Source organism: Macadamia integrifolia, chromosome 7 (assembly GCF_013358625.1).
Source record: "Macadamia integrifolia cultivar HAES 741 chromosome 7, SCU_Mint_v3, whole genome shotgun sequence".
In the NCBI taxonomy this organism is placed as follows: Eukaryota; Viridiplantae; Streptophyta; class Magnoliopsida; order Proteales; family Proteaceae; genus Macadamia; species Macadamia integrifolia.
This window is the reverse complement of record NC_056563.1, coordinates 8056393-8082747: the sequence shown is the minus strand read 5'-3', so window position 1 is coordinate 8082747 and position 26355 is coordinate 8056393. Positions and strand designations below refer to the sequence as shown.

The 26355-nt window shown below is 38.8% G+C and overlaps 2 protein-coding genes across 3 annotated transcripts; one reads left to right on the top strand and one right to left on the bottom strand.

Moving 5' to 3' along the window:
• Window positions 1-16: 16 nt before the first annotated feature.
• LOC122084250 (translocase of chloroplast 90, chloroplastic) lies at window positions 17-13527 on the bottom strand. Of its 2 annotated transcripts, XM_042652347.1 has the most exons (4): window positions 13367-13523; window positions 13202-13280; window positions 10101-10225; window positions 17-2817 (listed from the first exon to the last, which is right to left on the bottom strand). In XM_042652347.1, exons 2-4 carry the CDS (start codon window positions 13234-13236, stop codon window positions 566-568), a joined length of 2412 nt encoding a protein of 803 aa, XP_042508281.1. In that variant the 5' UTR covers window positions 13237-13280; window positions 13367-13523; the 3' UTR covers window positions 17-565. The 2 variants fall into 2 exon arrangements, with proteins under 2 accessions (XP_042508281.1, XP_042508280.1); XM_042652346.1 differs by having other exon boundaries at window positions 13202-13527.
• Window positions 13528-16571: 3044 nt separating this feature from the next.
• LOC122083401 (pentatricopeptide repeat-containing protein At1g19720) lies at window positions 16572-20001 on the top strand. The gene has a single exon (XM_042651196.1). It carries the CDS (start codon window positions 16855-16857, stop codon window positions 19552-19554), a length of 2700 nt encoding a protein of 899 aa, XP_042507130.1. The 5' UTR covers window positions 16572-16854; the 3' UTR covers window positions 19555-20001.
• Window positions 20002-26355: the final 6354 nt, after the last annotated feature.

The window sequence follows — 26355 nt, the reverse complement described above, 5'->3', positions numbered from 1 at the left end:
GGGAGGAAAAAGTATCTTCCATGCTGAACGCAATGTTTCTGCTTGTACAATTTATGATAGTAGGATACACTTACATAGGGCCTTTACCCAATGGTTTGACTGGGCTTATGAAGATTAGCAAGTAATACGATAAGAAACTAATGACCCAAAAAGATGAAGATAAAAGCTTGGTGGATCAAAGCTTTCTCCTTTCTGGTATTGATTTGGGCATAAGAGCCATATTACGTACTAAAAAGGTAAAAGTGCAAATCTGATTACGTATTTCCACCCACTTCTTTCAGGACTAGCAAGAAACATAATTTACCATACAAACTATCTGGGCCCAGCCTGAAGCTCAATTGATCAGTGCCTTCTCATAATTTTCAAGGTCATAGAACACGGCTGGCAAACCAAAAAGGCTGAATACCAAGTACTCTCTCAAGTGAATCATCATCCAAACTACCCAAAAATGCTTCTCCCCAAGCCAATCTCTTTTGTTAAATGACATGAAACTGCCACAAGTACCGCCTAGCAGAAGTACTTGTTTCGAGACGGAAGCACAACACTCATATCCAGCATTCACCTTTTAACTGCTGCGTAACTCATCAGTTACCCTTCTCCGTAATAGGTGTCTGATGATCGAAAAAACAGCAATCAGAGGTATCCCAACCTGCTCAGAGCAACTTGTTTTTATACAAATCTGCCCCATATTCCGGCTGTTCAAATTTGCATTAACCGAAATTTTTGTACTCCGGCCAATGCGGAAATCGGACTGAATAATACCGCCTAATACGATCTCCCTGTCAAAAGAGAGAACTGACAGACTAAGGCTTACTTTGTCATTCCTGACTGGGTAGTCTCCTCCTCTTAAAGTTGCTTCGAAGCTTCCCCCATAAGCCACTTGACCAAGACCTCCCACTCGACCAGCATTCAGTACAAATTTCACTCTGTTGCCAACTGCAACAGTGTCTTCAAGCTTGGCACCAAGATAAAATTTGTTCCTAAAAGATGTCATAGAAAACCCACAACCCGTCATGTTGTGCTTCAAGTTCCTCAACTTCGTGTCTCCACGAATTGTGCAAACCAGCTCTTTACCTGCAGTTTGAATATCTAGACCTGCATCAACAGTATGCCCCTTTGGATCTTTGTATGCCACAGCACCCTCTGTCTGAATACTGAAATCCTGCTTGTCCTTGCTCACCTGCCCCAAAACGGAGGCCTGGACATTCTTTCTTATGCCAACAGCAGTCTCCAAGTTAATACCGTCGAAACCCACATCATGATCCCAACCATTAGGATCCAAAACAGGTCTCACAAGCAACTGCTCACTAGTCACAAGACAACGGTATCTATGCACAGGGGAATCAGAGTCGAAACTTGGAGTGATCGCCATATCTGGCAGCAGCACAGCCTCTGAAGATGTCTCCTGTGGATCAAAATTATCATCATTGACAGAGGATCCATCTTTCGAAAGCATGCTTTCTCTCCGCCTCCGAATTTCAGCTTTCCACTGCTTTTTCAGATAGAGAGTTTCTCGATAATCCAACTCATCCAGATAGTCATCCTTCTGAGTTTTGGTTAATCTCTCAAACTGAGATTTTGTCAGGATTCGGATTGGTGGTAGTTGATCATATTCATCTTCATCCTCCGTGTCTAAAATCTCTTCCATCCCTTCATCCATTCCAACTGTGCTATTCACAGAATGGGCTCGAAGAAGAGATGAGAGTAGGTGGGGGAGAGATGGCAGCCGTGTACTACCTATTAGTCCAATTTCAATGTCATTCTGAAATTTCAATAGGGTATTAGCATCTCCAAGCACTTTGGTACATATGCATAACAGCAAGAACTGAGACCTCCAAACTTGTCCATCTGGTAGAACTTTCTCCCCTAAAATATTTGTTCTACACTGGGGATGGTTCTCCACCAATAGGACAGGGTTATCAAGCCTTGAATCAGACACTGCCTGATGTATATAGTGTTGCACCAAATTTGTACACTGAGCCACAAATGAATCATAGCTAACTGGATACCCATTAGGTCCTTCAGGAAGAGCTGAAGAAGCATGAGTCATCACTAGGATGGTATTGAACCAGATTGCAGGACCAAAAACATCAGTTATAAGCTTCAAGAGGGGGAAATCACTATAGCCCATGTTGATGAGGTCTAGGCGTTCAAAATATAAAACAACGTCTGGTGGGGATTTTCTTATAAACCTCTTCACAGAAAACATGATCTTCCGGTTCCTGCGTACATTGCTTCTAGAGGAAGGGAAGAAACCTGGGGTATCAATGAAGGTTACTTTCATCCCATTGACAATCCCTGAAACTTCTTGGATGCAATCAGTGGCAGGTTGAAATGCATTGGTCATGGCCTTCGCTTGGTCAAAAATGGAATTTATGGTTGCACTCTTGCCAACCCCTGTTTTCCCCAGCACAAGTATCCTAAAATTAAAATCCAAATCAGGTTGGCCAGTTGCCTCTTGTTCTGCTGCTATTGCTCTAGCTGTATCACTCGTACGACTAGCTCTTTTCAAGTCAGACTCTCCTGCCCGAATCAAAGTTGCTACATGTAATCGATACAAGACCTGTCCAACCATGAGATTGTCGGATGATAGTGCAAGCCGTCGGCAAAGGCGCAAGAATTTGATTTGGAGTGCCTCAATATTAGCCAATGGGTCCAACTTTCTACCACCCATGCTATTGTGAGATTGAAAAGAATCCTCAACCTCACCATGTTGCTGCAGAGAAGGAATCTCAGCTACCTCGTTAACACTGGAAGGGTGAGGAGAAGCATCTGTTGACACCGATGGTGCAGATAAACTCGCCGTAGAAGTTGAACCTAAATTATGGGTGGAAATGTGCTCATTAGAAAAAAAAAATGGATAAAAGTGATAATCTGAGAACAAGCTCAACACACAGTGCAACATTCAATTCAAATGCATTTGGAGCCCTTAAATAGTACCCAATAGCTATTAAATCAGGCCAAGAATAGGTAATTCTTTCCTCTGCAATAGTTTGGTTTTTCCACTCCAGTATTCAGTAGCAGTTAAAATGTGAAAGATTACATCAATATGCTTGGTTTTGGATGATTCAATGGAGGTTTAGCCCATCCAACAAGTTCAAAGTTGCCTTGCTATCTTAACCATCCTTACTCGTTTTTTTTCCCCCATATTGTTTTTTAGATCTTTTTACGGAAGAAAGCTCATCAGTAAACAACCCCACCTGATGTAGATAAGTCACTTGGGCTTATTTTATTGCAAATAAGCCTTGGGTTGTGTTATGTATGTGTTGAGCCTTTGATCCCATGGGTTTTCTTTGAAATGGGCCACTTTAATAGGCCTAAAATATGGGTAGAAGGTAGGAAAACGGGATTTTATTCATTAGTTTAATTAGTTACTATTTAATTCAATAAAGGCCCATTAGGCCATTAGTTGGTTGTAAAGTCCTATATGGACTATTAGTTAGTTAATCTTACTCCATGTTGGAGTCATAAAGTCAAGTCCTAGTCCTATTTTGAATTCCTAATTGTAGTAGGAGTGTCTAGTCCTATTGGGAAACTAGCTCCTACTTGTAGTAGGAGTGTCTAATCCTATTGGGAAACTAGCTCTTAATATTAGTATGATTGTAAACTTCCCTTGTATAAATAGAGAGGCATATGTCCCATTATTGGCCAGATTTGAATAAAATAAAGTTTGCATTTATGAAAGAAAGTTTGCAACTAAATGCTTATAGTAGCTGAGATAGCCACTTCCTTTATTCTCTTTCACCCTTCTCAATCCCCCATCTGTTTTATTCTTCTTTTTTATTTTATTTGTTGTAACATTCAAGAGGTATAGTTTAGATTTTGATAAAAGTCTCCAGAAATCAGAACCGATCAGCAATCCTATTGGGAATAGGAGAGAGATCGATCTCCTCTCTTTCTCTCTTCTGTACTCTGTTTAGCCAGGTCTTCAATCAGGGTATTCCAGGCCTCATAAGGGTCCCACGATCCTTACCTAGTCACTGTTGGAAGCATTCAGCTGCTGTTCTTGAAGGCTCTTCTCAGTTTTCTCTCCTAGATCAGAAATCAAGAAAGCTTGTAACTCCACAACCAGCCGTCAGAATCCTCTCAACTTTGGGGGTTTTTGTATCCTCCCTAGGGACTATCTACCCCCAAGAGTGCAACTCAATCGGACTTCTACAGCCCTGGCCGCACCTCTCTCTCCAGCTCTATAGCAGGTCTTTCTCTCTCCTAGCAGGTTAGGTTTTAGGCTGGTTTTGCTCCTATATGGTTATTGTATCCTTGCGGATTTATTTGATGGTATTATTTCTTTGTTTCTTACTCCTATTTGTATTGTTTGGGGTTATATACTACAGAGTTAGTTACTCATAATCTACTCCTGCATTAAGTGGTATCAGAGATACGGTTGAAGAAAGCTCCAAACAATCTATCAGAGCCTAACCGAAGATGGTTCCATCAGTTCGTTACTTCACTGGACAAAGGGATACATTCTACATCCTTGATTGGTTAGATTCTCTGGAGGAATATTTTGACTACTATAACTTGACAGAGACACAAAAGCTTCAAGTTGTTTGCTTCCAGTTGATTGGTCATGCTAGAGATTGGTGGAGAGTCCATGAAAAGCGACTCCGAGTTTGAAGACATGAGCCTAGAACTTGGGAAGAGATGAAGTACCGGTTAGTGACACAATACCTCCATATATATTTTCAAAGAAGGCTCTTCCCTCCACAGAATTCCCATCATAATACATCTACTGCTGCCCAATCTAATGATTAGCCACGTTATTTTCATGGGGAATTCCTTGAATGGATGCGTGAATTGGACATGTACTTTGACAACTACAACTTAACAGAGACACAAAAATGCCAATATGCATGTTCCCAGATGAGTGATTGTGTTCGAATGCAATGGAGAGTCCGTGAAAGGCAACTTCAAGCTCAAGAATGTAAACCTAAAACGTGGGACGAGATGCAATATGAGTTGGCAGGCATGTACCTATCTGAGCATGAACGAAACATGTACTTCCTTCCACTAGATGTCCAAAAACCACCCACACGTGACAATAGCATAAAGGAATCATCGGCCTCTATTGCAAAAGAGCAACAAGAGAAGACACCTCTGACCAGTGAACTAGAGTCAAAAGTTGAGGTTAGTGTTAAAATTTTTCCATCCATTCCTATTGTTGAGGAAGAACTAGTCATTGATGTTCCCATCAACGAGACTCATGTGGCAGAAGTAGAAAGCAACAAGGTTGTCACAATGGACAATGAGGTTGAGACTAGGGAACTTGACACTACAACAACTGTGATGATTGTGAACAGCCAAGAGGAAGATCCTAAAGAGTTCAAGAATGAAGTTATGTTTGAACCATCAATGGAACTGATTAGGAACCACCAAGTAGATGAACCAAAAGAGCTTTATGCTACATTGAAGTTAGAAAAGATCAAAGGTGCATATGTAGATGACCCTATGGATACATCCAAAGATGTTGAAGTTGAGCATGTGGAGTTTGTCATCCTATTAAAGTATCTTGCAGATCGAGCTCCTCACATTCTAGACTACATCTTTATCATCAAAGAGCTACCTGAATTTTTCTACGGCTTGAAGAGGGACGTGCACCATGATATAATCACCCTCACACTCTACAAAATTCGAAGACAAATTTTTTCTAAGAGAGGGCGAGTTGATGTAGATAAGTCACTTGGGCTTATTTTATTGCAAATAAGACTTGGGTTGTGTTATGTATGTGTTGGGCCTTTGATCCCATGGGTTTTCTTTGAAATGAGCCACTTTAATAGGCCTAAAATATGGGTAGAAGGTAGGAAAACGGGATTTTATTCATTAGTTTAATTAGTTGCTATTTAATTCAATAAAGGCCCATTAGGCCATTAGTTGGTTGTAAAGTCCGATATAGACTATTAGTTAGTTAGTCATATTCCATGTTGGAGTCATAAAGTCAAGTCCTAGTCCTATTTTGAATTCCTAGTTGTAATACAAGTGTCTAGTCCTATTGGAAAACTCGTTCCTACTTGTAGTAGGAGTGTCTAGTCCTATTGGGAAACTAGCTCTAAGTATTAGTATGATTGTAAATTTCCCTTCTATAAATAGAGAGGCATATGTCCCATTATTGGACAGATTTGAATAAAATAAAGTTTGCATTTATGAAAGAAAGTTTGCAACTAAATGCTTAGAGCTGCTGAGATAGCTGTGGATGAGAAGCCTAGGCTGAGATAGCCACTTCCTTTATTCTCTTTCACCCTTCTCAATCCCCAATCTATTTTATTCTTCTTTTTTATTTTATTTGTTGTAACATTCAAGAGGTATAGTTCAGATTTTGATAAAAGTCTCCAGAAATCAGAACCAATCAGCAATCCTAGTGGGAATAGGAGAGAGATCGATCTCCTCTCTTTCTCTCTTCTGTACTCTGTTCAGCCAGATCTTCAATCAGGATATTCCAGGCCTCATAAGGGTCCCACGATTCTTACCTAGTCACTGTTGGAAGCATTCAGCTGCTGTTCTTGAAGGTTCTTCTCAATTTTCTCTCCTAGGTTAGAAAATCAAGAAAGCTTGTAACTTCACAACCAGCCGTCAGAATCCTCTCAACTTTGGGGGTTTTTGTACCCTCCCTAGGTACTATCTACGCCCAAGAGTGCAACTCAATCGGACTCCTACAGCTCTGGCCGCACCTCTCTCTCTCCAGTTCTATAACAGGTCTTTCTCTCTCCTATTGGGTTAGGTTTTGGGCTGGTTTTGCTCTTATATGGGTATTGTATCCTTGGGGATTTATTTGATGGTATTATTTCTTTGTTTCTTACTCTTATTTGTATTGTTTGGGGTTATAAACTACGGAGTTAGTTACTTGTAATCTACTCCTGCATTACCACCCCTTTTTTAAGGTAATTCACAGCCATGGCCTCCAGGCTCCAAGAAGATAACCCCCAATGTTGCATTAGTGGTCATTTAACAAACCAGATTTCATATGTCCACAGATAACTGCTTTTTATTTATTTATTTTCTTGGGGCTGCTTGCAAGACCAATTTCAACCCAACACTGTTTGCTTAAGTTTATGTTTTCAAAACGGGGAAAAATAACTCTATCTTACTCAACCATACCATTGCCACCCATGGAGGACACCACCCACATACCATGGCTGGATTCTTTTCATCAATAAACCATGTTGAAATATGTTTCAAAGGAAATGGGTTGTTAGGATTCAAGAAGAGACAGTAATACTTACACATATCCCAGTTGACGCACTTTGATACCCTGTGTGACAGGGATATTAACACAAAGACTAACTAGGAAGAAAACAAGCCTTCACAAATGTGATTTAGGGCCAACAAAAGGAACAACTTCAGGAGAAACATGATACAAAATATCAGAGCTAAGGATTAGAAAGATCATAATAGAAGAAAAGAAGAAAGCTAGGTTATGGAAAGAAAAGAAAGTGGTTTAGTAACAGAATCGGGACAGAGTTTTCATGAAGTGGTCTATAGGTTTTCTTGGTGTGACCTAACAGCCTGCTGGAGACAGAATGAATGATCTGTGAAGGTTATGGTGGAGGGAAGCTAAGTATCGAACGAGTGTTAAGGACTTGAAAACAGAAATAGGAATGATAAATAATTTTGAAAACAAAACAATGATATATTATGAAGAAGAAGAAAGTCCTTCAAAACTAAAATCTACTTATAGACTAGATAAAAAGCTCCTTGAATCCAACAAAAATTTTCACAACAGAAACAATTAATGTAAACTTATATAATAACTGCCATGTTTTGGCACCTTGCCATACAACTAGTGCTACTCTAATTTTCAATTCAAGACTGAAATTAAAAATATAATCCTTGGAGCTCTGAGTATTATTAAATTTCTGACATAAACTGTTTCAAAATCTGTCAAACATGATTAAAATTAAATTAAAAAAAAAAAAAAGGATCAAACTATAGCCCAAATGACAACTAAATGAGAGCTCAAAAACTCAAAACTATAAGATTCTTTATGCCCACAAACAAAATAAATTCCAGTGGAAATAAACTATAGAATAAATTGTTCGAGTACCCCCCCTTCCCCTGCTGGCTGCCCTTCCTTGAGTTGGAACCTTCCCATCCTAGTTGGCCCATGGGCCCTTGATAGGAATTGTCCACCAAAAAAAAAACTATAGAATATATGAAGCAGATTCGATCAGATCTGACAAATCTAATTGGCATGCAAGTAGTGGACCCACTAATGGAATAGAAAACTTCACGAACTGACAGCCATATGTGGACCAGATCTGATTTCAAAATTAAAGGGCAGATTTTCAACAGAACGACTACCAGATTTCAAGGATAATTTCCAAAAATAAAACAGAATTCAATTACACGATTAATGGAGATTGATGTGGCATAATTGAGCGGATAGAAAAGAGCGGTAGATAGTAGTAAAGGTTAGGAAAGAGACATTAATGTGAGAGAGAAAATCAGGGAGAATAATGAAGTTGTGATGGGAACGGCGATAAAATAATCCTTAAAAATAGAATCTAAAACAGAACAAATCAAATAGAAGGGCGAGAAGAAGAAATAATGGGAAAAAGGTGGAAGAATATAATCATCCACGGGAAGGAGAGAGAAAATTATGAGAAAGCCAGTGGGATTTAAATACCACGGGGATCAGAGAGAACCAGCTCATGAAAGAAGGAAAAAAGAGATGGATAAATAAGAAAGAAAGAGAATAGAGAAAAGAAAGCAGAGAGCTAGCATGGGGAGGAGAGCAAAAACTCTTCAGCAATCAATGACAACAACCAAACCAAATCAATTCATTCCATTCAAAACCATAAATCATGGGGAGAGTTGGTAACATTGCTTATTTATAGAAACCCAAAACCAGAAACAGGCTTCACTAAGAAGTCTTAACACTCTTACTCTAAATAAATAACCAAAATTAATAAATCTCTTACTAACCCAGAAAACTTAACAATAAGACTCCTAGGTAGCAAAGAAACTTCCTAGATTTTCACTCTAGACATGGGGCACACAAATAAAATAATAATTTTCATGGACTCTCGAGACCCCCACTATTGAGTTTAAAATTTCATCCTATTGCATCAATAACCCAAAAATAAGAAAGCCAATGTTCAAAACCCAACCATCAGTTGGACAATCTTAACTAGCATCAATAAACCACCTAACTACTGCAACAGCCCCCCAGAATTGAGGTGACCTTCTACTAGAAATGGTTAATTTAGACTGACTATACATGAACCCAACCAGAAAATTGGCATGGGTCGATCAAGTCAAAATAAACAATACAGACCTCACGAATGGGAATTTTTTGTTTTATTGGACACTTCATGAATGGTTTCTGCTTCCTGCCCAAGCTCTGCACTCATCTAATAAAGCTAGAAAACAAAGGCCTAGGTTCAAGGAGAAAGAAAACAATATCTAAATATGCTGCTCTATCACTTGGTCCAATCTAGCATGGGATAACTGAATTTGAGATACAAGGAAAGTGTTCCAAAACCTTGAATATGAACAAGCACTAGTTTTGGCCCTCTTCATCATGTCCATTGACCTATAAACTAGAGGGCTTCAAAACTTGTGTATATGTAAGAGAGTTGAAACCCAACCGCCGCATTAGACAAAAACATCTCTTTTTTTTTTCTGTTAATTTCCCTTCATATTTATTTCCATACTCAAATTTTGTGTCTCTAGGATGAACAAATGACAGATTAACATTATTGTCAACCTACACCATTTCTGTAAGGTACAAGTTCTCTGTTCTCCCAATGTACCTTTCTACAAGTTTTCCTCACATCATAAAAGACAATATGCTTCTTTGTTAATGTAACTATGAACGATTATAAATTTAACCAACACCAAAATATGAAACTTAACACATACTCCAAGATGGGTGTAGTCATCAATTTAAGATTTTGAGGAGGAATATTTATGTAATCTATCAATTTAAAAAACAAATCCCCTGAATAGGAAATCCAAATAAACAATTACAATTAACTAAAACCAATACAACCATGCCAGCCAAAATTTGAAGTTACTAAAACTAAAGGGGGCAAAAGGCCATGCTTAGTATTCTAACAATGCTTCAACAAAAAGGAATAAAGGCATAGGTGAAGTAATCACACCTCGACCATCAAAATCTTCATCCAAATGTTCCTCAACAACTAAGCTTTCATCGCATGAAGGTGGTCTTGACAAAAGCAATGACTTGGATATTAACTGGGATGTCCAATTCTTCATACCCTTCATCCTTTATGCAGGATAAGAAAATGGTCAGCATCCAGAATAGAGCATCTGGAGTAATCTCAATGACCCAAATCTAGTCATATGAGATCATTTTTGTGTGTAAAAAAATGAAGAACAATTAAACAGCAGTTTCCAAGTGTTTAAGCACAGTTTATGTTAAATGAATGGCACAATACAGATAGATTATTGACCTACATATTCAGTAAGTTTGACAACAAGAAGAATCTTCTACACGAATCCAGAGTGGGGTGAGAGAGGAAAAAGAAGATTTTGAAAACCTTAACCTAAGGTCCCACGATTAGGATGTGACATCAAATTTCAAGCAGTTCCATCCATAAACTTTTCTAGATAAGAAAAGAAATATTAAAAAACAGTCAGGAAAGAAAAGAATACAACCCCCTAATGGGGATACATAGGACCAATATCATCCCCTGACTACAAAGGAACAAGAACAAACAGAAAACTACATTACATTGGAAGACAAGTTCCGAAACAAATTCTAGAATGTTTAACTCCCAGTTTTTCTAAATCATCAACAACTCAATCACACCTCAAATTCCAGAGAAACAAGTAGTTCAATCATGATAGGAGAATTTGAGTCTAATGTCCTTGATCACCAGATAACATTTCCCGAATCTCCCTTCACTATCAAATGATCATATCCTCTGTTGACAATGTACTCCAATTCTACCTTTCAAACAAATCAATGCTACTTGACCTGACTCCCTTCAACAACTGCAATACTCCACAATGTAACAGTTCCCCAATTCCAACAGATCCACCCCAAAGAACCAATAAAAATTCTGTTTGCTACTCCTCCTAGAAGAGGCAGCCATAGCAACATCATTTTATCAAACACCTCGAAAAAAAAAAAATCCCAGTCCCAATGCAGTAAGTCTATTGGAATGCCTCAAAAGTCAAGATAGCCATCGTTCACCACCCAATTGACAAACTTAATGGTAATATTGCAAATGGCCACCTGTACTACAGTAGTGATCAAGGAAAAAACCTTGCATTATGCTCCCTCCAAAAGTACCAAAAGTGTGAAGTGTCAATACAATATTAAACTCCTTCACATCATTAGAGATCACTAGTTGTTGGTGTATGAAGTCTTGTATTCCGTCACAGTTTAATCCAGGGAGTACTGGTGCAAGCGCCTCGACAAGTAGGATGGCGGTCCCACTCGAATTTTTTATTTGAGGGCAGTTCTGTACTTTCCGGATTAGGGTTTTTCGCTATATATTTATAGCGAAGGTTTCCTTCTCTATAATGCAAGCAATACTGAGAGGTGTGAGGACGAGCGTTGTAACCCTATTCTCCATTGATAGTGAAGCAGAATCTCATCTCACCGAGGACATAGGCAATCCTGCCGAACCTCGTAAATCTATGCACTACTTATTCTTGTTTTTCCATTATCTTCTGCATCATTTTTTTGTTGCATTTCTACACTAGTGTTATCTAGAAGCTAGAAAATATGGTGCCAAATTTGTTGTTCGAGGAGAAATAAAGAAACATATGGTCCACGAACTCTCCATCTTCACTCATAAGGCATAGGTAATTCAAGATGAGAAATACCAGATGTATCTTCTAGTACCTCTGAAGAACTTATGGAAATCAAAGATCTTGGCCTAGAAGATCTAAAAAAGATAGTGACCATTCTAGAGTTAAGAACTTTCAACAGAAAATTCTCATCCCAATGCTCTGCATCTTCATCCACACAACCATGGGTAATGCTCTCTTAACGTCTTCTTGGAAAATCTTTTTCTCTTCTGAGAAATAGTCGTCCCACCCTTTGCTACCCACCACCCTCTTTAAAGCCTTCTTAGTTCTTGCCTCTTGTTGGCATCGCCAACGACCTCACACCCTTTGATATTATCCTTCAGTCTCTTAAGTTTAATCTGAAACGTATACTATCAAAACCATAGGCCATGTTGCCCCCACCACTCCACCTTATTAACAAACTCAAAAATTCCAGCGACATAATTTCATCCCCAGAAAGTCTAGACGTTTTGAGACTTAGAAAGCCCCATAAAGAAAATTTTATGATCCAAAACAGCATTGGCTGGGGCTTCTTAAAGGACACTTAACAAATGCTCATCCACCATATTAAAATAAGAAACATGTCCAATTGATTGACCATATGCATTAAGTCCTTTAAGACTAAGAGAATTCACTCATTTCAATACAAAAATTTGTCAAAAACTTCCATGCCTGATGATACAGTTGCAGCTGTTAGCCCCTTTCTGCCACCAAAAGCCTTTTTAATCTACCATGTTGTGCCTCACAAGGTCACACACATGGGCTCAGCATGGGGGGATCCCACAACAACATCTGAAGGTTAACCAGGTTGGATCATTCTCAATAGATACAGTTATGCTATAGAAAGTTTTATGAATACAAGAACAAATCTTGACACAAGTGCAGATAGACTATACCCAGCATGTATTTTATTTGCTTTATACGAGGGTAGTGTTCATTGAAGATGAATCCCATGTAGCCACATTTATCATGCAATTGCCAATTTCTAACAAGTTGTCAACTCCCAACCAGGGCTCAGACTTTACAGATGCAGCATATCACCTCAATAATACGATGCCAATTTTATTTCGACACAAGATAACAATCAATAAGAATCTCAAGTCAGTCCAGCTCCAGTAGTTTCTAACCACTGGCAGAAAATACATAGCATGGGAAAACCACCCGCACGAATAACGATTTGTTTGTCATTTTCTTACTCAAAGGTATAAAACGACCCAACCTAGCCCCCATGTATCAACTCGTTCTTCAACTATTCAGCTTCGCATAAAGTCCTTTTATTTTAGGGCAAGTCGATAAAAAGTGTTCAAAACTAACACATAATACAAATACTTAGTACTAACAATTCAGATATTCAAGGCAACATATGCTCAATACCTTGAAGAAATTCATCTGCCAACAATAAAAAAAAAAAACCAAATAAATTAAAGGGTTTACCGCATACCTTGATTGAATTTTGAAAAATGAATCGCCTATCATGGATGAACTTGTAAAAGCTAGTTAGGCCCTAAGTTTATGGACAACTGCATCGCAGGAAAGCTAATAAATATTCCTTCAAAGACGTTGCATCGAAAAACCCACACAAGAACATGAGATGAGAGTATTTCACTGAGAAATGATCAACAATAAGAAGATGAGACGCTTCGGTGTTTCAATCTACATTTGAATCAACGGTCCTTCAATCGAGATTTAGGGTTTCGTGACTTGGGCAGAGAGAGAGTGGATAAGAGCCCTCTCGAGCCTCGACAAAGTATCTACCAAGCACAGGAGAATGGGTCCAGCTACTCTACGGCGTGCTTTCTCGGCGGAGCCTGGCAGAGCCTGCGATGCCAACACCTGGCTGATGCCACGTGTATGGTGAACATTTACCTATGCCGGTTTTGAAAATTGGACCGAATCGACCAAAACGGTTCTCTCCCGCCTTTCTCTGTTCTGGTCATACAGATGGACCAACACAAGGTTCACCTTTTTCTGCACTAGGTTTTGGACTCCAAATCTTACCATAAAGGAAACTTCTCCTGAAGGCCTTTCAATTGAAACCTTTTTTTTTGTTTCAATTTCTTAGTTTCTTTTTTCAAACCAAAGCCCTGATGATAATGGTGTAAACTACTGTTTTCCACCCCAAGAGAATTCGTTGCTAGCCCCAAACCCAATCTAATGGCAACGGCTAAACCCATCATCTTCTGTTCAAGAGGGTTTATAACGCCAAACCCTTAACTTACTTTGGGTAGCCATGAGAGGAAATCCAGTTTTTCGCCAACCCTTCTTTGCTTACAGTTAGAATAGATCGAAATTCTGATATCTTTGAAATTAGCTCTGATGAAGACAGTGTTAGGGGTGGGCACAACAATGATAATCTTGATTGGATCTCCGAAATACTTTCTCCCGGTGGTCATAGGAGAGGATTTGCTTCCTCCAAACAGAATGAGAGAGGACAAAGGGATCGATTTGCAAAAGAGATGGGAAAGGGTTTGCTTTGGTACGACCAGAAGAGAGAACCGTTTTGGTCGATCCAATCCAACTTTCAAAACGGGCATAAGTAAATGTTTACCATACACATGGCATCGGCCATGTGTCAGCATCGCAAGCAGGCTCCGCCAGGCTCTACCAAGAAAACACACCGCAGAGGAATTCGATCCTAGGAGAATGGGGTTTTCATTTTGTCATGCTGGAAATCCGAGAGATTTGATAGGGGAGCTGAGATCAGCTATGATTAGGCAGCCACATGTTAACAAAACTAATGATAAACTCATTTTCGGGTGTGTCTGTTTTCTAGAATTTGTAATTAGACTCTTTTTCCCTCTTAATAGTGAGAAAGGAAAAGGTGTACGCAGTCTTACCCCAAGAATGTCAAAAGGTTGTTTCTACCGCTTGATTACCAGGTCCTAATATTCGTACATTTACCCTTAGACGAAGTGCATTCCATCCCTCTTTATAGTGAAGTGACAATAAAATAAAAAGGCTAATGAAGTAATTTCTCAATGTAGGAGAGAGAGTGTCCATGGCTTTGTTGGCTGTTCATCGGTGTAACAATGATGGATTGTCATCATAGCCAAACATGTGTACCTGCCTTCCTCTTCCTGCAATTGAGCCTCAATAGTTGTGACAGTTAAGAGGATAACCCCATTATTAGGGGAACTACCCATGACTCTCCATCATCGCCCATTACTAGGCTGAAGGCAACAGGGCCACCCAAGACAAAGATGGTGGGCAGCAACCTCCAGTAGCCATAGGTAACTCCAAGCTTAAAAGGGGAAGGGGAAGACAACCTTGGGTACGTTGACACACATTGTCTTACTCTACTTCCTCCATTTCTCATTCACGGTGCTCGAATTCCTAACTCAAGCATTGGAGAGTCCCCTCATGGAGCCTCCTCCAAGTTACTTCAACTTACCCTCTATGTGTAGGTATGTTCAGTGGTCATCATCAGGTCCCTTATAATGAAGGACCCAACAAAAATAGTTTGGAGGAAGGGGAGCACACTACATCTGCTCCTTCCTAAGGCACTACCAAATGGGCTAGAACCTTGCACTTAACGTTAATGGCATCACTTCACCATCTGACACCCTAGGCCCCTCAACCCCCTCTCCATCTGACTTCCCATCCTCACCATCTCCACTTAGCTCCAGCAACAACCTCCTCTAGAATTGGTGTCATTAGCTTCTCTATTACGTTATATTGATCAGTACCATGGCAGCTATCTTTACTCTAGGCTGTGCATCCAATATTTTATCCCTCTTTCTTGAGGTTTTATAGGAGGAGTTTAGAATTTGTATGATTTTGTGTACACAGTGTTAGGCATTGACCAACACCAAGCTTTGTAGATGTTTTATCTTTGTGGACGGGCACGCATTTTATCTTATCGTGTGGAGATTATATTGATGATAGGAAAAAGAATCCATGCAATTTCCCGAAGCATGCTCTATGGCGTGGAAAAGGTAAAAATAGAAGGAGTGAGATATTGTTAAAATATGAAGTGATTCTTTTTTTGGATGTTCATAATTATCTCCTCCTAATTAATTTGTCTCAGGCTTTCCAATCAACTTGTGATCCTATTTAAGTAAATAACTTATCTTGTTATGTATAAGAAAACCAAATATTTTGACACTGAAACAGATGTGGATGTATTAAGTTATCTTAATTAATGAATTCTTTATTATCAGGACCGTTCATCATTTCACAAGGAGCCTATGGTGCCTTAGATGAACTCATTTGGACAAGTTATAATTTACAACCGATTGAAGATTCAAGGGCAACAATCTAGACATCAAGTTCTTGTCACTGACAAATTTTCATCTTTTACTTATTATTTCCACCCAAGAAAACACAGATTTTCATAAAATCTAGTTTAAATGAAAATTTTATTGCAGTTTTTTATTCTTTATTTTTTTTGGTAAAATTTTATTCTTTATTCACCAATGAAAATAGAAACATAATAATGTAGTTATTAGTGTTTATTTCTTAATTAATTAATTTTTACTTTCCTTTTCATGTTCTTTCATTTCTTGACAACTAAATATATCTTGGGATTTGGATCGGAGCATGGTTTCAGGTATCTATATCATATACGCTATATTGATTGTATCGTATCAAATCGGTATCAATATTTGATCGATGTGAATTGATTACCCTATCATTTTAGCAGTAAAATATTAAAAAAATATATTTTTTTTCTGAGAAGGTAAGGGTAAAAATGACTGATACTCTCCGATCTGGGTTGGGATAACTGCCGATACTGATACCTAAATTCATGATCTGGAGTGCTGGAGAGGTACCAAACTATGAAGGAAAGAAACGGACACAAAACTGGAGATAAGAAAATAAGAAAGAGACACAAAACCCTCGCGGGTATGAATGCTAGAAAGGATCCTAATCCGTTTTTGCGACCGTACCCACCTCTTATAGTTTACTGGATTCATAAATTTGTTATCAGTGGCAGTGGAAGTGGATGTGGATGAATCCCAATGGGCCCATACACCAAGGTTCTCTCAGCCAATAACAGTCATTATCTCCTCTAATGGATAATGTCAATTTCAATTATCTTCCCAACTCAAAACAGAAAAAAAGAAAAGTATAGAAATTTAATCATTTTTGCTTATGGAGAATTCCATCTTCACCTGCAAATCGAAGCCCCCAAGAGCTGATCTTTTCAAACATGAAATCCCATCTGAATTCTCTTCAAAACCCAGCAAATCTTCTCTTTCTTTCACGAAAACCTCCACCCCAGTTGCTTCAAGACCATCCCAGAAAATCTCAGAACATCATGTGAATCATCTATGCAAAACTGGGCAGCTGAAAGAAGCAGTAGCTGCTCTCGATTCCATTGCCAAACTTGGGACCAAGGTGAAACCCGCAACATATATCTCTTTACTTCAGTGTTGTATCGATTTGGATTCGATTGATCAAGGCCGTAAGCTCCATGCCAGAATTGGGTTGGTTAGGGAGTTGAACCCCTTCATTGAGACCAAACTTGTTGGTATGTATGCGAAGTGTGGGAGTTTGGAAGATGCCCGTCAAGTATTTGATCAAATGCTGGAAAGAAATCTGTTTACTTGGTCCACCATGATAGGTGCATATGCTAGAGAACGAAGATGGCGGGAAATTATAGACCTTTTCTTCTGGATGATTGCAGATGGGATTTTCCCAGATGAGTTTCTGTTGCCAAAGATCCTACAAGCTTGTGCAAACTCAGGGGATGCCGAGTCAGGGGAATTGATTCATTCTTTTGTAATTCGAGGTGGGATGGATTCGTGTGTCCACGTTAACAATGCGCTACTGTCAATGTATGCTAAGTGTGGAAGATTGATTTCTGCCAGAAGCTTTTTCGAGAAGATGGACAAGAAGGACAGGGTGAGTTGGAATTCAATCATATCTGGGTATTGCCAGAGTGGTCAAAATGAAAAAGCTCTCCAGTTGTTCGAAAAGATGCAAGTCGAGGGAGTTGAGCCAGGTCTAGTGACTTGGAACATATTGATTGCAAGTTATAACCAATCTGGAGACAGTGACCTCGCAATGGAACTGATGAGGAAGATGGAAATTTTGGGGATCACTCCTGATGTTTTTACTTGGACATCTATGATTTCTGGTTATGCACAAAACAACAGGAAAAGTGTGGCCTTAGAATTGTTTAGGGAAATGATTTTGGTTGGCGTTGAACCAAATGCAGTTACTGTCGCCAGTGCAGTTTCAGCTTGTGCTACTTTGAAAGCTTTAGAGAAAGGGAAGCAACTCCACTCTATTGGAATTAAAACGGGATACATGGAAGATGTACTTTTCGGAAATTCACTGATTGACCTGTACTCCAAATGTTCAAAAATTGAGTCTGCTCAGCGGATCTTTGATAATATATCCGAAAAAGATATTTTCACATGGAACTCAATGATTGGAGGGTACACTCAATCTGGGTACTGTGGCAAAGCTTATGATCTCTTTGTCATGATGCAGGATTCTGGACTACAGCCTAATGTTGTCACATGGAATGTTATGATCTCAGGCCATATACAAAATGGAGATGAGGATCGGGCCATGGAGTTCTTTCAGAGGATGGAAACAGATGGAATGATCAAGCAGAATACAGTGACATGGAACTTGCTTGTTTCAGGTATGCTCCAAAATGGGCACATAAACAAGGCTCTAGAAATATTCCGGCAAATGCAATCTTTCCAAGTCCCACCTAACTCAGTGACATTGTTGAGCATCTTACCAGCTTTTGCAAATTTGGTAGCACTGAAAAAGGTAAAAGAGATACATGGTTGCATCTTGCGTAGAAGCCTGAATTCCGAGCTTTCACTGGCTAATTCTCTGATAGATGCTTATGCCAAGTCAGGGGACATGGTCTATGCGAGAGCCGTCTTTGAGGATCTGTCATCCACAGATATCATCTCATGGAACTCGATAATGTCTGGTTATGTTTTACATGGTCTTCCTGATGTTGCACTTGATCTGTTTGGTCGGATGAGACAGGTTGGACTCAATCCAAGCAGGGGAACTATTACACATATTATTCTAGCGTATAGTTTGAAAGGAATGGTGGATGAAGGAAAGCAAATATTCTCTAGCATAATTGATGATTATCAAATTTCACCAAACCTAGAACATTTTTCAGCTGTGGTAACTCTATTTGGTCGTTCAGGTAGACTTGGCGAAGCAACTACGTTCATTGAGGATGTGGACTTTGAACCTGATTCCACTGTTTGGGATGCCTTGCTAACAGCTTGTAGGGTTCATGGCAGTATTGGGTTGGCGGTACAGGCAGCAGAACATTTAATGGAATTGGAACCAGGGAATCCATTGCATTTCAGGTTAGTATCACAGATATATGCTTTAGTTGAAAGGTCTGAAGATACTTCAAACGTGAGAAAACCTAAAATGATAAATGGGACAACCAAATTTCTTGGGTCTAGCTGGATTGAAATCAAGAACACAGTGCATACTTTTATCACGGGTGATAAATCTATGCCAAATTCAGATTCTTTGTATTCTCAGTTAAGTTGTATAGCAGAAAAAATCAGGGTAGCAGCTCCCAAATCTCATGACACACAACTTTGCATCGAGGAGGAAGAGAATGAAGAGGTAGCTGGGATCCACAGTGAGAAACTTGCAATTGCTTTTGCCCTCATTGGCTCTCCATATTCATCTAAGAGTATAAGAATTGTCAAGAACCTTCGAATGTGTAGAGATTGCCATAGGACTGCAAAACTTTTCTCTTTGGTATATGGACGTGAAATTTATTTGAGGGATCCAAAGTGCTTGCATCATTTCAAGAATGGGCAGTGCTCTTGCAGGGACTATTGGTGATGCTTAATAGCCATTCTTGATCTTACCTCTATATTAGCTTAAGCCAAGAGCTGCATTATGTAATGCGAGCCCAAGCATTCTCAACTAATTCTCGGCCCTCAAGTACGTGGAGGCCAGTTTGATGAACATTTTCAACCAACATTATTAACTGTATAGATGGCGGGGACTTGGAGTCTTGGCATTTCTCTCATTAGATGAGATTCATTTGATCTTCTGCAACCTTGGTGAATTTGATCACTCACTTGATGCTGAGAGTGGTGAATCAAGAAGCTGACGATTTTGCGAAACAAGTGGTGGTTAGACCTTTGTTTCTTTTTTGTGGAAAGCTTACTGCTCCAAAATGTAGTCTTATCTTGGGTCCTTTGGTTGGAGATAAAGTTTGTCAATATGAGTAAATGGCCTGGATTAGCCACATACCCAATTTCTGATGCAGATTAATAACCAAAATAGGCTTGTTTTATTAGGAATAAGCGTAGGGTTGGGTTGTATATGTGTTGGGCCTTCAGTCCATGTGGTTTGAAGTGTTTTGGGCCACTTTTATGGGTCTGAAAGAGAGGCTCTAAGGATGCATAAGGGATTGCTAGTTAGTTTCCATTTTTCATTAGTTTCCTTTATAGTTGGATTTGATTTGAGTTATATTTGTTTCCTTAGGAGTCAAGTCATTAGCAGTTAGTTTCCTTTTTCAACTAGTTTCTAATTTCAGTTTTTAGTAACTATTGTATTAGGAGAATATTTAGTTTCTTTTTTTAGGAACCTTTTATTTTGTAATTCCCTCCCCCATCAACATTATAAATAAAGAAAATGAGACTCTTAAAGTTGAGATGATTTTGATAAAAAAAATTAATAGTTGTTGCTATTGTCTTCTTCATGAAGAGTTGTCTTGTGTTTGATCAAGGCTGATGGAATTGGTGTTTGACCCAATTGACTCTCTGTAGTGAGAAGCCCGAGAGGACATCTTCTACTTTACTATCTTTTCTTTACTATTTTAAAGCACTCCAAGGTATTGAAGTCCATCTCAGTTCATCCTTGATCTGATTTTCTCTTTAGTCTGATCTCTTGTGTTGCTGTCCTACTTTGTTATGGTTGTTCTTTGATTAAAAGTTCCTGCAGCTAAGACTTGGTTAGACTCCCTATCATAGTCCTACATTAATTTCAGATTAAAATTCAATCATATGTTACCCTCCCATGTATGCCAATGCTCACACTTCATAGTCCTTAATTTTTCAATGCTTCCTTAATTTTTCAATGCTTCCCTTTCTACATGGAAAGCTCTGTTTGAGCTGCATCTTAACATGTAAACATGTGACCTTGAGGTCTTCCGGTCCACAAAATTTCAGCCCCATTGGACGTGACATGTGGAAAAAATAGTGTCTTGAGGAAACCCCTCTAGACTTTCCCATCTAGGAAACTCGTTCCTTGCTTCTTTTTCCATATTTCTTCACTTAACCAATAAAATTCATTTTGCTTGATTCCATTCTAACCAACGGAGCCATTATTACCCATGAGTCCACATCCCCCTCCATTTGTGTCAAGTTTTAGCCCATCGAAATTTGCCACGTCATTTTTTTTTCCTGTGCTGTTTCATGGTTCTATTTTACACACGTGATTTGGTAATTTGCTTCTTTTCCTCCATGCTTAACCCACTATTAATATTCTTGTCTCCCTTAGGTATAGAAAAGTACACATTACTCTCTATTTCTTTAATGCTTTTACCTTCTCATTACAAAACATATTCATTGCTTTTTGCACGATCAATGAATCAAGTCTCAACTGATGTGTATAACTAAAACATTCATGTTTGCTGATGCTTTGAATGTTACACATCATGATTTCACCATATTCATATATGCGCCAGATCCCTACATCATTCAAATCAGAAAACAACACATCTTCTGGCAGTGGTTTAGTCAAAACCAGATGGTAGCTTCTGGATCTCATTGTTAATCTCTCACCTCATTGTAGTGAAAGAGTGGTAACCCTACTATTTGCAATCTTTGATTGTATTTATTAGCTATTCCTGTGCACAGTAGTAGCATTTTAGCCATTGCTTACTTATTTGTCAGTCTCAAATGCCTTTTAAATCCTTGTTGGCACCAATTAGGAAAATTCAGAGTTGCTGTCAGTATTCATTACAAAGCAAATATTAACAATATTGAAATTAGATTAGCGGAGTTGGTATCTATCAGTGATGGCATACAAAATTTGGTGGGAGGGTCTGAAAGGGATTAAGAGTTGATCATAGAAGTAGTAACAGAACAGGTGGCGAGAGCAAATGAACTTGAGCACTAGTTGAGGAGGTGGTTGGATGATGCAGTTAAAGGTAACAGGATATGGTATGTAGGGTTTTTCCAGGTCGTCATGTTCCAAGGAGGGTGGGTGAAGGTAATCATTTGCGGTGTATCGGTCCCTCTACCAATTTCGGATGCAGATTCTGTTTCATGGCCTTTGAATGTAGGAAATCAGTCAAGGAAGAGGTCATGGAGACATTGAAGAATGAGGAAATCAATATAATTGTGTTATATGGCATAGGGGGGGGTGGGAAAGACACCTGACAACTGAAGTTGGTAAGCAAGCAGAACAACTTGGGCTTTTTAATGTGGTTGTCAATGTGCCGGTGTCTCCAATTGAACCCCGCAAAAAATTGAGTGTCAGCGTGGAGTTCCCTTCTTGCAATGCTGTGGCAGGAGAGGCTGTCAAAGAATTGTGTAGGTGTACCCATTAGCTCTTGTCACTATTGGGACTGTAATTAGGTAAAGGGGGACCCAAAAGACTTGGAAGTAGCAGTTTGGAAAGTTAGAACATCTGAACTTATAAATATGAAAGGCATCAATCCAAAAAACTATTCTTGCAATTGAATTGAGTTTTAATTACAGGGAGGATGAGGAAATGAAGCAATCCTTCTTGCTTTGTGCTTTGTTTCCAGATGTGTTTACGGTTAAAGAAATTGGTGCTTTACAGGGTTGGATGTGACTATTATTTAGAAATGATAACACATTGGCTGAAGCTAGGGACTAAAAGCTTCTTGCATGTTTTTATGGACTGAAGTTCCTCAGTGTGTAAAGTGCATCATGCTATCTGTGAGTTTGCAGTATTGATTGCATCCATGTATTCCCAAAATAATTATTATCATCAATTGTCTATGATAAGAGCTGGCGAAAGACTAAAGCATGGCCTAAGGGAGGGATGACATCTTATGAGGATCTCATTGAAGTACTATGATGTTGGTGAGCTCCCAAATGTGTTGAATTACCCCATGATGCAGCAGCGCTTTCTTGGTTGGACTGGCATGACCCAATCTGGAAGCCTAGACCAAGGAGAGCCAAGTCCAAACATTGATTTAGGTCCAGTTGGGCTACTTCGGGATTTATTTTTTGATTTGGGATGGAAATGTCTTTGGGTTTGTTGTAGAGTTGAGTACAAAAGAGCTTCTTAACTTTTATTTCTGGGCTTTCTTTTCTTTTTCTTACCATAAGAATTTCTTGTATTTTATTAAGAATATATAGGTATGCAATGATAAGAAGCGAACAGCAAGACAGTCCTGCTTGAGCTGTTGTTGGAGGAGTATGCTTAGTATCTGTTGAAAAAGGTATGCAGGTTCAGTAGTCGATTCTCCAACTTGCCCATGCACTGCATTTGGGGGGTTGCATTGATGAAGAGGTATCTGAAGTTGTGTCATGATTAGATGATGATGCCAAGCAGTTTTTCTTTCTTTGTAGGTTGTTTCCTGAAGATTTTAATATCAGTGTAGAGTGCTGGTAATGCATGGGATAGGTGAGGGACTATTTCATGATGTCAATGCATTAGAACAAGCAAGGCCTCAAGGCATATGTTATGGTCTGTAACAATTTAAGGAACTTAAGAAGCCAGAACCAAAGGAGGAGAGATGAGAGAAAACAGAGGTGGAACAAGCTGTGCGATGGATAAGTATAGTCTACCGCCAGCAACTAATCTTATTTGTCATATTGCTGATTACAATCATAGAAGGAAAAGAAAACTAACTCTAACTTAGCTAACAACTATCCTGAACACAATAGGAAACTGCACCTAGTTACAAACTAACAAAGAAACAAGAAAGAAAAGTAAACTTAGACTCAACTTAGTCCATGATGGGGCCCCCCCCCCCCCCCCATCGTGACACATCTTAACATGGTCAATGCCTTGAAAGCATATTGCTTCTTGTTAAATTGTCTAGCACAACCGTCGATTGAAGATCATTGTCAGTGGTGATGATATTGTCCATATGAGTAGCACCCACCTATTCCCAGGACAATCGTCATCCTCCTCCTCCTCCTCCTCATCATCATCATCTATCATCATGCGTCTGAGGTGAGAACTGGTGAAGTAAAGGAATGGCTGTGGCCAGGAAGATGTTTGAGAATTATGCGAGGAAGAACTGGTGGAGTGAGAAGGAATGGCTGAGGGCAGGAAAGATGTTCGAGAATTATGCTAGAATTCATCATCATCATTATTATTATTATTATTATTATTATTATTATTGGAACTATACTTTTGGGATTTGCAACCAAAACATATTAATATGTTTCTTTCTTTCCTTGTTATTTATTCAAGTCAGTTATGGAATCCACCTGAAATATCAAATCCATTTTTAGCTACATTGGGTTCAAGATTCATTTATGTGTGCATGTGTTTCGGTTCTTTGCTTTTAATCAATGGTTGGTGGTAGGGACCATTTTTTTTTTTCCTGGATTGGATATGACACAGGACCATATGCAGATTATGTTATTTGGGTGTCTTCTGGGTTCCTTTTATTTGAAACACGAGATGCAGGTGCGCTGCTTATCCACAGAGAGAGAAAGAAAGAGAGAGAAGATGCAGGTGGACTGTGGAGAATAGGCGAGAGAGATGTTGATGAACCTTTTGTTACCTCTGAACTTTGGTTTCTTAATCCTAAGTGTATGTTTAGAGAGAGAGAGAGAGAGAGAGAGAGAGAGAGAGAGAACCACTACATTGGAAAAAGAGAAACTGTTTTGAAAAGGAAATCTGACTGTTGTGAGAGAAATAAAGAACAAACATGTATTATGGAAATGGCGTGGATTGGTCACACGGAGTAGATCTAACAGGAACTGGAATGGATCAAACACTAACCTAAAAGTGAGGAAAAAGATGACTAGCCGTCATTTTTTTCCCCTCTTAATCTCACAAATTTGGGCTCCCCAAGCTGCAGAACTTTGTGGTCTGTTCATTTCGCCCAGATACACCATCTCCTTGCAAAAAATCATAGAAGAAAATTGTTTATCAGATCAAACTGAGAACCTGAAAAGGTAGGCATGTTTTGTAACAAATATTTAGTTTTGATGTCTCTTGAGGAAAAAACTACACAATTCTTCAAGATTTTTCGAGATAAATTGTAAATTGAAAGAGAAACCTAATGAAAATGATAAAGATCTATTCATTAAAAGGAAAATTGTCACTTCATGGCTCCATTCAAACTTTCTATTTTTGGAACGGGATATTTAAGGAATCCCCATGAATAGGATCAAACCTTATTCCCTGGTATTTACAAGAATACGGCCTCTTTCTTATTCTTGAGAAGCCTCGGGAGGGCTTAGTTTGTCCATGAATTAATTTATCATCTTTCGTTGTTTCAGAAAAGATATCGATCATTGATTCTTCTTTTCTATTAAAATTTTTTTCCGATCGAGAATGTATGGATCATGGATCTATGTGTCTAATAGACCTGTTCATGGATTAAAAAATGTCAAAAGCTCTATTTGCCTTTGCCATTCTATGAGTCTTCCTTTTTGTGTATGGCATCGCCACTTCCTTTGGCAGCATCCACTAATTCCAAACTTAATAAGCTTATTTGGTTAATCCATGTATTTTTCCCACATGGCAATATGACTTAGTAGTTTTGGGAATTGGGTAGAGGGCAATATCTGGTTACAGCACACACCAAATTCCAAAATTTCATCCAAATACCCTTCATTGTATGTGTATCGACCCATGTATTTTCAAAACATCCTGAATTGGAATGCACCCCTCAATAGTCTTCTTGTTGTTCTGTTTTCTTTTAAAGCTTCATTTTGCCACTTGGGTCAGCAGCATTTGGCTGGAACATGAGAGGTGACCAGAACACGTTAAGATAGCGTGTGTACAAAAATTGGGCCAATTTCGACATGGCACGTGGCAAATTTTGAGGGGCCTATTAAATAAACTCTACCATTTTATGAAAAAAGTGCCATGATTTTTTAAGATGGGGGCAATTAGTAGGTAGATCCACATGGAAGACTGATAATTCTGATAGTTAGATACCTAAGAAATGATCTTAATTGGCCACAAGGAAAAAATTAGCCTCAAATTAAAAACTGCATGTCCATAGTCCATACCCATTGTACTTTTGTGAATCATCCTCTCAATAGTCCTGGATTTTTTAATGCTTCATTTATCATGGGCTAGCTCCAATCAACTTAAAACTTGAAATGCTGGATTTTTAATGTTTTATTTTTCTATGGGGCCAACTCCAATCAACCTAAAACTTGAAATTTTTAGGATTTCATTTGGTACTTAAAGATGCATCCAAAGTCCTATGTTCTTCTGTGGAAAGTTTTCAATGGTGCTTTAAATAACAGAAGCAATATATATATATATATATATTGACATCTCTCCTTATTGTTTGCTTAGTATTGTCTTACTAACCCATGTAAGACATGTATGATTTGAACATGTATCCTCTCAGGGGAAGATATCTATCCTCATCCTCCCAAGAAACCAAATATTACAAATATCATGAAGCTTCACAAAATGAAGATCGTGCCCTGAAGAAGAAAAGAAAAAGGGACC

Excerpts from the sequence above, each read along its gene's own strand:
- LOC122084250 (XM_042652346.1), bottom strand. The coding sequence starts at position 13,236 with ATGATAGGCGATTCATTTTTCAAAATTCAATCAAG. Across the intron at positions 10,226-13,201 it reads TTTTTCAAAATTCAATCAAG|GATGAAGGGTATGAAGAATT; the intron begins GTATGCGGTAAA and ends TCCTGCATAAAG. Across the intron at positions 2,818-10,100 it reads TGAAGATTTTGATGGTCGAG|GTTCAACTTCTACGGCGAGT; the intron begins GTGTGATTACTT and ends CCCATAATTTAG.
- LOC122083401 (XM_042651196.1), top strand. The coding sequence starts at position 16,855 with ATGGAGAATTCCATCTTCACCTGCAAATCGAAGCCCCCAAGAGCTGAT.